Raw genomic sequence first — 12,562 nt, forward strand, 5'->3', positions numbered from 1 at the left:
TACTCTTCCTAATATTGACTGCAAGATTTTTTTATAAATGTTTTTGTCATTGTAAATGTTTTTCAGGTAGCTTAAAATTTTACTTCATGTGGTAACATCTAAATTAACTGTATTCAATTTAAACTAGGACTGTCAATTTAATGCATTAATTCAGTGCAAATAATTGTATACAAAATTGTGTGTTCAAAAAATGTATGCAATTAATCCTGTCTTCGGGCTGTAATAAGGAAGATTTCTGAGAAATGTAAGCTTGAAGTACAACCTGTTTTCTCCAGGGGGCAATAAGCAAAACTTCTTGAATTATAGAAAATTGTAATATACGTTGCTTAAATCGTTTAATAAATTAAATGTTTTTATTTATTTTTGGAAAAACAGGACGACAGACCACTAGAAAACTGCTGAAGCAGGCAGTGTATAGTCGGCGCTGTCACATGGCACCTGTTACTTTTGAAAGCGCTGTTTAAAATATATATATTTTATAAATACTGCTGTGGCAGATTTTTTACTATCAGTTTTTAATTATAAATTACTCTCCAGAGTGAAAAAATTAGACGAGATGTATAACGTTCTGAGATTTGAACGCAGATCAATGGAGGATTCAGTTTTGTGAACTGTCTAGCGCCCCCTTGTGTAAAGAAAGCTTTATGTCTCACAAAATTGGTTATTTCTGACAACATCTGGGGTCAATATCAAAATATGTTGACAAACATGTCCCTTGACTTTTTTAGCCATGTAAAAGCTTTCAAATATCCAAAAAAAAAAAAAAACATTTCTTAAAAGATATAATTCTATAAACTAACCTTTAAATAATTTGACTCTTTTTTTGCAATTTTTTTAGAAAATATATTTGAAATTATCAATTGCCTGAAATAAATCCTTGTCCCTTTCACCTGGTACACCACTTCTATGACATGTAAAGTTATTTATGTATTTATTTTGTACTTAATAAAAGATTTGTGAAAGAAGTGTGCATAAAAGTTTAAAAAAATTTGTATTAATCAATTAAAAATTATGTTTGTCACATCCCACGGCATTGGTGTTATCAATGATAAAAACATATCTGGTGTCGTAACACATTTAACTCTTATTAGTGTTATCTTGCTTCGTTCGTGAAACAAAATTAAATAAAAGATAGAACAACAGCCAAGTTGTCCTTTATCAATAAAAATAATGTCAATATGTTATAAAATGTTTACCATCAGCGTTTATAGGCAAAAACTGAACTGAACTGAAGATTTCAAAAATTTTAAGTTGGAAAGTCAACATCATTTGAGAATGACTCATTTGTAATTTTGGTTAGTTCCTCACATAAATCTGTTGTGTGAATTTAGAAAACATGGAACATGGCACATGATATGTATATATATATATATATATATATATATACACACACATCAATCAGCCACGGCATTAAAACCACCTGCCTAATATCGTGTAGGTCCCCCATGTGCCACCAAAACTGCTCTGACCTGTCGAGGCATGGACTCCACAAGACATCTGAAGGTGTCCTGTGGTATCTGGCACCTTTACTTCCTCCATGGATCGGACTTGTTGGTCCTGCACATCCCATTGATGCTCAATCGGATTGAGATCTGGGGAATTTGGAGGCCAATTCAACACCTTGAACTCTTTGTTATGTTCCTCAAACCATTCCTGAAATTTTTTTTCAGTGTGGCAGGATCCTGCTGAAAGAGGCCAATGCCATCAGAGAATACCGTTGCCATGAAGGGGTGTAAGTACATGGACTGTAACAATCTTTAGGTAGGCGGTACGTGTCAAAGGAACATCCACATGAATGCCAGGACCCAAGGTTTCCCAGCAGAACATTGCCCAGAGCGTCACACTGCCTCCGCCAGCCTGCCTTCTTCCCATGGTGCATCCTGCTGTCATGTCTTCCCCAGTTAAACGACAAACCAGCACCCGGCCGTCCACATGATCTAAAAGAAAACATGATTCATCAGACAAGTCCACCTTCTTCCATTGCTCCATGGTCCTGTTGTGGCACTCACATGGCCACTGTAGGTGCTTTTGGCAGTGGAAAGGGGTCAGCTTGGGCAATCTTACTGGTTTGCTGCTACGCTGCCCCATATTTACCCTGTTTTTTCAGCAATTTGTGCTACAGTAGCTCTTCTGTGGGATCAGACCAGACGGGCTAGCCTTCCCTCACCATGCTCATCGATGAGCCTTGGGCGCCCATGACCCTGTTGGCGGTTCACCGGTTGTCCTGCCTTGGACCACTTTTGATAGGTACTAACTACTGCATACCGGGAACACCCCATAAGACCTGCCGTTTTGGAGAGTCTCTGACCCAGTCGTCTAGCCATCACAATTTGGCCATTTTTTCTGCTTCCAACACATTAAATTCAAGAACTGGCAGTTCACTTGCTGCCAAATATATCTCACCCCTTGACAGGTGCCACTGTAACGAGATAATCAATGGTATTCATTTCACCTGTCAGAGGAATTAATGTCGTGGCTGAGCGATGTGTATATATATATGTATGTGTGTGTGTGTGTGTGTTGATCGACATCCCTAATTTAAACATATTATTTAAAAATTTTACATGACTGTATAATCCTGATCATATTGGGTTAAACCAACAAAAGGAAGGTGATAACTGTACGTTTTCATTTTATACATTGTACCCCTCTCATTATCTTTCTCTTCACACAGAATAAGGAGTTTGTTTGCCGGGGACATGATTACGAAAGGCTTGAAGCTTTTCAGCAAAGAATGCTGGGTGAATTTCCACAAGCTATTGCCATGCAGCACCCTAATCAACCAGATGAGGGAATTTTGCAGGGTGATGCCCAGTGTATCCTTCACCATAATAAGCCGTTTACTTGGTTTTGGAGGCTTGTGAGTGAAAGTGTATAGTCAAATGGCTTTTTTGAGGTTCAGGTGAGGCTTAATGAATTTCACATCACACGGTTTGCAATACTTCAACACCACTGAATGTTCATATTATCACCCAGCAGGATACATGCATAGTTAGTGAGATTAAGAGACTTTTTTCCCAATAGATTGTTTTACAAATGCTGAAGCTACTCTGGGTAGTTCAGAATTAGTTTGTGGTTTATTTGACTCTTCAACAATTTGCACAAAAAATTACATTATATGCTTTTGTTGTTGTTTTTTTAATAGTTTTAAATGGAAATGTACTCACTCTCATGACATTCTAAACATGTAAATAATAATAATAATTCCTTAGAATTTAAAGATTTTTTGCTATGCAAAATGATGTGGGACTAAGGATTTCTATTTCCAAAATGGCAAAAAAAACACAAAAAAACAAAGGAGTGCATACTATTCCTTTAAAGTATTTTATACAAAATACTCTAGCTGTGTTTTCTTTAATGTAAGGCTCCGTAGACTTACAGATCTACGCAGTTACTCCAGTTTCAGAAAATGTAGATGTGCTGCAGATGGACCGTGTACCTGACCGCATCAAAAGCTTCTATAGAGTCAATAATGTCAGACGATTTCGTTACGACCGACCCTTCCACAAAGGACCAAAAGACAGGGAGAATGAATTTAAGGTGAACATTGTTAAAATACTGGAAGAAAAATACTTTATTATGTGTTTGAAAGGAACACCATTTGGTATATTAATTTAGCATCAGAGGTAAGCTGAAGTTGTATCATATTGGCACTTTGTTTTTCAGAGTCTCTGGATTGAGCGGACTACACTTATCCTCACGCACCCTCTGCCTGGAATCTCCCGCTGGTTTGAAGTGGAAAAGCGAGAGCTGGTGGGTGATTCATGTGCATAGCTTCACCATCATCCAAATAAAGCCTTAACATTTCACAAATGTAAAGAGCCATTTCTGTAGATGATGAACATGGAATGTTCTTCCATTGTAACTTAAAACTATCCTAAAAAATAAAAAATATTTGGCAGGAATCCTTGTTGTACAACTACATTTCTAGTGTGTACATTACTCTATCTTTGTCTTTCATTATGTAGGTTGAAGTTAGTCCGCTGGAGAACGCCATTTACGTGGTGGAAAATAAGAACCAGGAGCTTCGTACACTGATCAGCCAGTACCAGCACAAGCAGCTTCACGGAAACATTAACTTGCTCAGCATGTGCCTCAATGGAGTCATCGACGCGGCCGTCAATGGGGGCATAGCCAGATATCAGGAAGTGAGTGGCAGAATTACTGTCCCAACTCTTTTTAGTAAAGAGGTCAACATTAAATCAAAATGGACCTCATTTCCTCTAATACATGTTTTAATGTAAATGATTCATAGGAGAATGATTCATAGATTCATGGATGGATGGGTGGATGGATGGATGGATGAATGGATGGATGGATGGTTGGGTAGGTAGGTTTCGGTGTAGGGATTTAAAAAACTAAAAGTAAAGTTTGTTAAATAACAGTTTGTTGGTTTCATCAAGCAAACATAATTAACCATGAATTACATAGTCACTTAGAAACTTCGACATTTAACTTGGAAAGGTTCAAAAGAACATTGTTTCTCTTGGCAGACAAGTGTAATGTCCTTTTTTTTAAATCTCAACACTAAGAGCACTTCTATTAGCATGTTTGTTCTTAAGGTGTCTCATAAAAGTTGACATGCTTTTTTGATACCCAACTGACTAAACATGAAACCTTCAGTTAAATGCAAAAGAATTGTTTCATTATAAGCCATTGACTGTGTTTCTATGCTTGATGTTGCACAGGCATTCTTTGATAAAGAGTACATTAGCAGCCACCCAGAAGATACAGAGAAGATCACACAACTCAAGGATCTGATGCAAGACCAGGTGAACATAGCAAAAACATCTTTATTTTAACAGCTCAGTTATTTTCCGGTTATTAAACATTGATGCATCTTCCTTCCTTGGTAAATATTCCCTTAGGTTCACATCCTGGGTGTGGGCCTTGCCGTCCATGAGAAACTGGTGCACCCAGAAATGCGTCCTCTGCACAAGAAACTCATTGATCAGTTCCAGATGATGAGGAGTAGTCTTTGTCATGTGAGAGCTCACATCTGCTACTTACAAATTTTAAAATCTTTATGCTCAAATAAGTAAAGACAGCATGAAACCACAACTGGAATTTTGTGGCTTTTTTTTCTTTTTTCTTTCACAATATATAGTGTAATAGACAGTAGTACCTCATTTCTTGCACAGATTCTGCATTAATTAATTTATTTTATTATTATTAATTATGTACTTCATAAGTACTTCTTATAAAGTATGGTAGTGGTGCAGACAGTGTGTATATTCAGAGTAGTGTTTTTATGTGGCCCTGCAGGGCTTGCCCGGTCTAGAGAAACTGAGTTCAGCCTGCTCAGGAGCCAGTACACCACGCGGCATCCTTGCCACTCACAGTCCCATGAGTCCTGAGAGTATTAAACTCATGCACCGACACAGGTCAGTACACCTTTATAGACACACTTACAGTATGCATGTGCACAGCTAGGAGTTCATAAACATTGCTGTTAACTTGTGAACAAGCATTTGAGAAAAAGGAAAGATATTCTCACATTTACATGTCACATAAATGTATATTAAAGAAATTGACCAAGAACCAGATCAAATTCATATAGTACTAATGCAAAATGAATGTACATACTTTCACATACATATACACAAATGTTAAAATCACATAAACTTTCTTAAGAAATTTAGCAAGATTGAATTGCTCCAACATGGGATGCCAAACAGGAAATACATATTAAAATGTAGGTTTGATTCCTTTTATATATTCATATTTACATTCTTTAAATTTAAATTTAATTTAATAAATATATTCACATTTTCAATCTATATTTTCATTCTATATATTCATATTTTCATTCTATGTATTCAGGTTTACATTCTATATATTCAGGTTTTCATTCTGTATATTCAGATTCTATATATTCAGGTTTTCAATCTATATATTCAGAATTAAATTCTGTATATTCAGATTTTCATCTATATATTCAGATTTTCATTCTTTATATTCAGATTTTCATCTATATATTCAGATTTTCATTCTATATATTCAGATTTTCATTCTATAAATTCAGGTTTACAATCTATATATTCAGATTTTCATTCTATATATTCAGGTTTCAATCTATATATTCAGATTTTCATTCTAAATATTCTGATTTTCATTCTGTATATTCAGGTTTCATTCTATATATTCAGGTTTCAATCTATATATTCTGATTTTCATTCTATATATTCAGATTTTCATTCTATATATTCAGATTTTCATTCTATATATTCAGATTTTCATTCTGTATATTCAGGTTTCAATCTATATATTCAGATTTTCATTCTATATATTCAGATTTTCATTCTATATATTCAGGTTTCAATCTATATATTCAGGTTTCAATCTATATATTCAGATTTTCATTCTTTATATTCAGATTTTCATTCTATATATTCAGGTTTCATTCTATATATTCAGATTTTCATTCTATATATTCAGATTTTCATTCTATATATTCAGATTTTCATTCTGTATATTCAGATTTTCATTCTGTATATTCAGGTTTACAATCTATATATTCAGATTTTCATTCTATATATTCAGGTTTCAATCTATATATTCAGGTTTCAATCTATATATTCAGATTTTCATTCTTTATATTCAGATATTCATTCTATATATTCATGTTTCATTCTATATATTCAGATTTTCATTCTATATATTCAGGTTTTCAATCTATATATTCAGATTTTCATTCTATAATATTCTAGATTTTCATTCTGTATATTCAGGTTTACAATCTATATATTCAGATTTTCATTCTTTATATTCAGATTTTCATTCTATATATTCAGGTTTCAATCTATATATTCAGATTTTCATTCTTTATATTCAGATTTTCATTCTGTATATTCAGGTTTCAATCTATATATTCAGATTTTCATACTATATATTCAGATTTTCATTCTTTATATTCAGATTTTCATTCTATATATTCAGATTTTCATTCTATATATTCAGATTTTCATTCTATATATTCAGATTTTCATTCTATATATTCAGATTTTCATTCTGTATATTCAGGTTTCAATCTATATATTCAGGTTTCAATCTATATATTCAGATTTTCATTCTTTATATTCAGATATTCATTCTATATATTCATGTTTCATTCTATATATTCAGATTTTCATTCTATATATTCAGATTTTCATTCTATATATTCAGGTTTCAATCTATATATTCAGATTTTCATTCTGTATATTCAGGTTTCAATCTATATATTCAGATTTTCATTCTTTATATTCAGATTTTCATTCTGTATATTCAGGTTTCAATCTATATATTCAGATTTTCATTCTTTATATTCAGATTTTCATTCTATATATTCAGGTTTCATTCTATATATTCAGATTTTCATTCTTTATATTCAGATTTTCATTCTGTATATTCAGGTTTCAATCTATATATTCAGATTTTCATTCTATATATTCAGATTTTCATTCTATATATTCAGGTTTCAATCTATATATTCAGGTTTCAATCTATATATTCAGATTTTCATTCTTTATATTCAGATTTTCATTCTATATATTCAGGTTTCATTCTATATATTCAGATTTTCATTCTTTATATTCAGATTTTCATTCTATATATTCAGGTTTCATTCTATATATTCAGATTTTCATTCTTTATATTCAGATTTTCATTCTATATATTCAGATTTTCAATCTATATATTCAGATTTTCATTCTGTATATTCAGGTTTCAATCTATATATTCAGATTTTCATTCTGTATATTCAGGTTTCAATCTATATATTCAGGTTTCAATCTATATATTCAGATTTTCATTCTTTATATTCAGATATTCATTCTATATATTCATGTTTCATTCTATATATTCAGATTTTCATTCTTTATATTCAGATTTTCATTCTGTATATTCAGGTTTCAATCTATATATTCAGATTTTCATTCTTTATATTCAGATTTTCATTCTGTATATTCAGGTTTCAATCTATATATTCAGATTTTCATTCTTTATATTCAGATTTTCATTCTGTATATTCAGGTTTCAATCTATATATTCAGATTTTCATTCTATATATTCAGATTTTCATTCTTTATATTCAGATTTTCATTCTATATATTCAGGTTTCATTCTATATATTCAGATTTTCATTCTTTATATTCAGATTTTCATTCTGTATATTCAGGTTTCAATCTATATATTCAGATTTTCATTCTATATATTCAGATTTTCATTCTATATATTCAGGTTTCAATCTATATATTCAGGTTTCAATCTATATATTCAGATTTTCATTCTTTATATTCAGATTTTCATTCTATATATTCAGGTTTCATTCTATATATTCAGATTTTCATTCTTTATATTCAGATTTTCATTCTATATATTCAGGTTTCATTCTATATATTCAGATTTTCATTCTTTATATTCAGATTTTCATTCTGTATATTCAGGTTTCAATCTATATATTCAGATTTTCATTCTTTATATTCAGATTTTCATTCTGTATATTCAGGTTTCATTCTATATATTCAGATTTTCATTCTTTATATTCAGATTTTCATTCTGTATATTCAGGTTTCATTCTATATATTCAGATTTTCATTCTTTATATTCAGATTTTCATTCTGTATATTCAGGTTTCAATCTATATATTCAGATTTTCATACTATATATTCAGATTTTCATTCTTTATATTCAGATTTTCATTCTATATATTCAGGTTTCATTCTATATATTCAGATTTTCATTCTATATATTCAGATTTTCATTCTGTATATTCAGGTTTCAATCTATATATTCAGATTTTCATTCTATATATTCAGATTTTCATTCTGTATATTCAGGTTTCATTCTATATATTCAGATTTTCATTCTATATATTCAGATTTTCATTCTATATATTCAGGTTTCAATCTATATATTCAGGTTTCAATCTATATATTCAGATTTTCATTCTATATATTCAGATTTTCATTCTATATATTCAGGTTTCAATCTATATATTCAGATTTTCAATCTATATATTCAGATTTTCAATCTATATATTCAGATTTTCAATCTATATATTCAGGTTTCAATCTATATATTCAGATTTTCATCCTGCATATTCAGAATCTATTTCTGTATATTATATTAAGGTTTTCAATCTAAATATTCTGATTTTCATCCTATATTTTCAGGTTTCAATCTACGTATATATTCAGATTGAAATTTTTATATATTCAGGTTTTTAATCTGTATAGTTAGATTTTAATTCTATATGTATGTTCCTGTTTCAATATATGGATTTATATTTTCATTCAATATTCAGGTTTTTAATTTCTATATTCAGATTTTCATATTATATATTCAGGTTTCAATCTATATAGTCAGATATTCATTCAATATTATCAGGTTTTAAATCTATATATTAAGATTTTAATTCATACATAAGGGTTTCAATCTATATTTTCATATTTTATTTCTCTATATTTAGGTTTTCATTCTACATATTCTGAATGTTATTTTGTATATTCTGGTTTTCATTCTAACATGCTCAGATTTTCATACTATATATTGTCAGATTTCTATTCCATATGTATTCAGTTTCAGTATTCCTATCCTGTTTGGCACCCCATATATCACATTAGGATAAATAAGTGTAGTCTGTGTGTGTGGTACACACATATGTGTGGGTTATAAGGAGAGACGTCCTGCTATCTGTAGATGTAGCCCTTCCTTTCTCCTCACAAACACACCGTATTTCCTCCATAAACACACAAACACACTCATGCCGCCCACCCTTTACACACAAGCTTCTGCTCCACCGTGTCTCTCTTATGCACTCTCTCTCTCTCTCTCTCTCTCTCTCTCTCTCTGTGTCTATGTGTCTCTAATTCTCTCTCTCGCTCTCTCTCTGCTGTCACTTCCCACGTTAATGTTTGTGTGTGTTTGTGTATGTGTGCATGCTTTTAAACTCCTCTTTCTGTATCTCTCTTCCCAATACTCTTTTCTTTGTAACTGCATGACATTTTACTACTCTACAATCTTTCTTTTCTTTTCTCCATCTATTTGCATCCTGGCATGCTCCACCACACTACTCTTTCTGTTTATACACATCCTCCACCTCCTTTGCATCTTTTTGCCCTCTATCTTTCCCTCCACTGCTATATCCCTCTCCTCCCTCTGTCATCCTGTCTCTCTCTCTGTAGTCCTCTGAATGTGTTGGGCTCTGTCCGCCACTCCTCTTCTTCTCTCTCCTCTCACACCTCCAGTGAGACAGGAAATCTGCTCATACTGACCGACAGCATGATGGAGCACCCGGAGGACCTCTACCGTATGCAGGTTGGCAGGGTTGGGAGGGTAACTTATTTAATGTAGTCCATAAACGATTCTAAAATGCATGCTGCAAAATTTTGTTTGTAAAGAAACAATCTAAATCTTGGATTACTATGTTTTTTTCATGCAAATACAAAGAATGAGAAATGGAGCTTTCAAGCTTTAAATGAAGTGGCATAAAAGTATAATAAAAGTAGTTAATATAGTGGACTTGTGTTTTACATATACAGTATCTCTCTCTCTCTCTCTCTCTCTCTCTATATATATATATATATATATATATATATATATATATACTGTATATATATAATCCTGTAGCCTTTAGCCTCTTCGTTAGTGCATGCGCCTCCCATGCAGTCTGATGCCGGAGTCATTCATGAATCAGACATCGCCATATGTCTCATGAACGTTCCAAGAAAAGCTAGGATTATTTGAGTTAACATCAATGTAAATTTCAAGTTGTTCATGCAAAACTTGCATACTTTATTTTATTTGGTGATTCCCTTGTGTGATTTCTCACAGATTCACCCTTCTCATTTGGAAATATGAAATGTCCCTTATCTATGTTCATCCCAAAAATTCAGTCAAACTAGCTTTTTGTGGCATTTCAGCATTATTAATTAAGATTACAAGGTGGGAAATGTGTATTTCTGTTTGACGTATAAGTCACACATCTTAATTGGTTAATTGATATTGAACCATAAGCATGTAAGCAATCTTTTAAAGCAATGTTTTACCCTGTGCATTATTTCAGCCCAGTCCATCATCATCCAGTTTGAGCTCGACGCATTCGGCTCCATCTCAGATGATAAACTCAGGGCACAGCAGCATCAGAAGTGAGTGCCAGTAAACCTTTCAAAATAATCCAGACTGTTTTCCAAACAAGTGTTCTGAAAGTATTAATAATTCATCATTTAAGCATTAATTATAGCTTTATTTCCTCTTCAGTTGGCTCCCCGTCACTGCCGGACAGATACAGACACAACAGAGAGATATTGATGCTTCTCCCTCCACATAGGGACCGTCCCAGCAGCGCCATGTATCCCAACATAACTGAGAACGGACAGGTTTGTTCACCATAAGAAGCAGCTAATCAGTAGTTTATTAATCCAGAAAATTACATGAGTAATGTCATCCATCAGTATGTATGTCCATGCTAAATATTTGTTTTCCCCCCTAGCCTGCTAACCATCAGAGGGCTCTATACCATCAGGTTATTGGTCCCTGCAAACCCTGCAGTGACCCCAATCTCTCTGTGGCTGATAAAGGTATGACTGGGTGTGTATGATCCACAATCCCATCTGCCCAGTCAGAGATCACAATATAGTTTCAGCTAACTCTTTGAGGATCCATCAAGGCTATGTTTAACCCCTATGTTCTGTTGAGATTGACTTTACAGTTTTAATGTTTGGGGTTCCAGAGACGCCAATGATCTAATCAAACCCCATTTCACAGATACTGTTGACGCTTTAACAATTTGTTGGATCACAAAGCATGTATGCTTTTTATCAGGAATGTGACTGTTGTGAAATATAGATACGTCTTTTTGGGGTCAAATTGACCCATCCAAAAACACACTGTAGAAAAATACATTAAGACAAACCTAATCCAAACAAATCCAAACCAAAGTTAACTTCTGAAGTTGATCAGTCTTTTTGTCGAAGCTGGTTGATCAAGAAAGTCTTGCTTGTTGGGATGGTTGGATATTCGGGTGACATTCAGGAGAGGTGTTTATATTGATGGTGCTCTCTGCTTTATCTGGCAGTGCTGACTGCTCCCAGCAGCTGGAGTTTGGACAGCGGCACCAGGGATACTCTCCCGTTCCTCTCCTCTCATGTGGGGAGTGTGATGGCCCCGCCCGTTCCTCCCCGCAGTCTTCCTCCTGGTAAGAAATTCGTTTTTTGTCCATTCACCTTTTCACTTTCTGGATGTTTTACAGCTTTTTTTTTTACCCAAAAATATTTCAACTTTTCTCAAATTTAGCCTGAGCCCCATACTGCTCTCTAGCTCCCCCACCTCCTTCACTGGGTTCTGCATCTTTCCCACAAATTGCATACTTTCCTCTCAAATGGGGTTTGTGCACACATGCACATGTCCACACACACAAACACATACAGAAAGAGTATTTTTACAGTTTTGAACAGGTGATATGTTAGTAAATAAGTGTACTAACATGCTTTTATATGAAAGGGTATAATGCCCCCCTAAAACCCCCCCAATGGTAAAAGACCTATTGAATATAATGTCCCATATAACATTAAACATTAGA

General features: G+C 33.1%; 1 protein-coding gene across 1 annotated transcript in view; it reads left to right on the forward strand.

Annotated features, from left to right (window-relative positions):
* Window positions 1-12,562, forward strand: part of LOC127639758 (dedicator of cytokinesis protein 3-like) — a 232,045-nt gene that overhangs the window by 216,163 nt on the left and 3,320 nt on the right. Inside the window, exons 42-53 of the mRNA XM_052121970.1 lie at window positions 2,675-2,816; window positions 3,374-3,540; window positions 3,667-3,753; window positions 3,969-4,148; window positions 4,689-4,772; window positions 4,869-4,985; window positions 5,245-5,384; window positions 10,167-10,299; window positions 11,048-11,129; window positions 11,242-11,360; window positions 11,474-11,561; window positions 12,059-12,178. Coding sequence (XP_051977930.1) covers window positions 2,675-2,816; window positions 3,374-3,540; window positions 3,667-3,753; window positions 3,969-4,148; window positions 4,689-4,772; window positions 4,869-4,985; window positions 5,245-5,384; window positions 10,167-10,299; window positions 11,048-11,129; window positions 11,242-11,360; window positions 11,474-11,561; window positions 12,059-12,178 — 1,459 coding nt within the window. The remainder of the gene's footprint in view (window positions 1-2,674; window positions 2,817-3,373; window positions 3,541-3,666; window positions 3,754-3,968; window positions 4,149-4,688; window positions 4,773-4,868; window positions 4,986-5,244; window positions 5,385-10,166; window positions 10,300-11,047; window positions 11,130-11,241; window positions 11,361-11,473; window positions 11,562-12,058; window positions 12,179-12,562) is intronic.

Source organism: Xyrauchen texanus, chromosome 48, assembly GCF_025860055.1.
Source record: "Xyrauchen texanus isolate HMW12.3.18 chromosome 48, RBS_HiC_50CHRs, whole genome shotgun sequence".
Lineage (NCBI taxonomy): Eukaryota > Metazoa > Chordata > Actinopteri > Cypriniformes > Catostomidae > Xyrauchen > Xyrauchen texanus.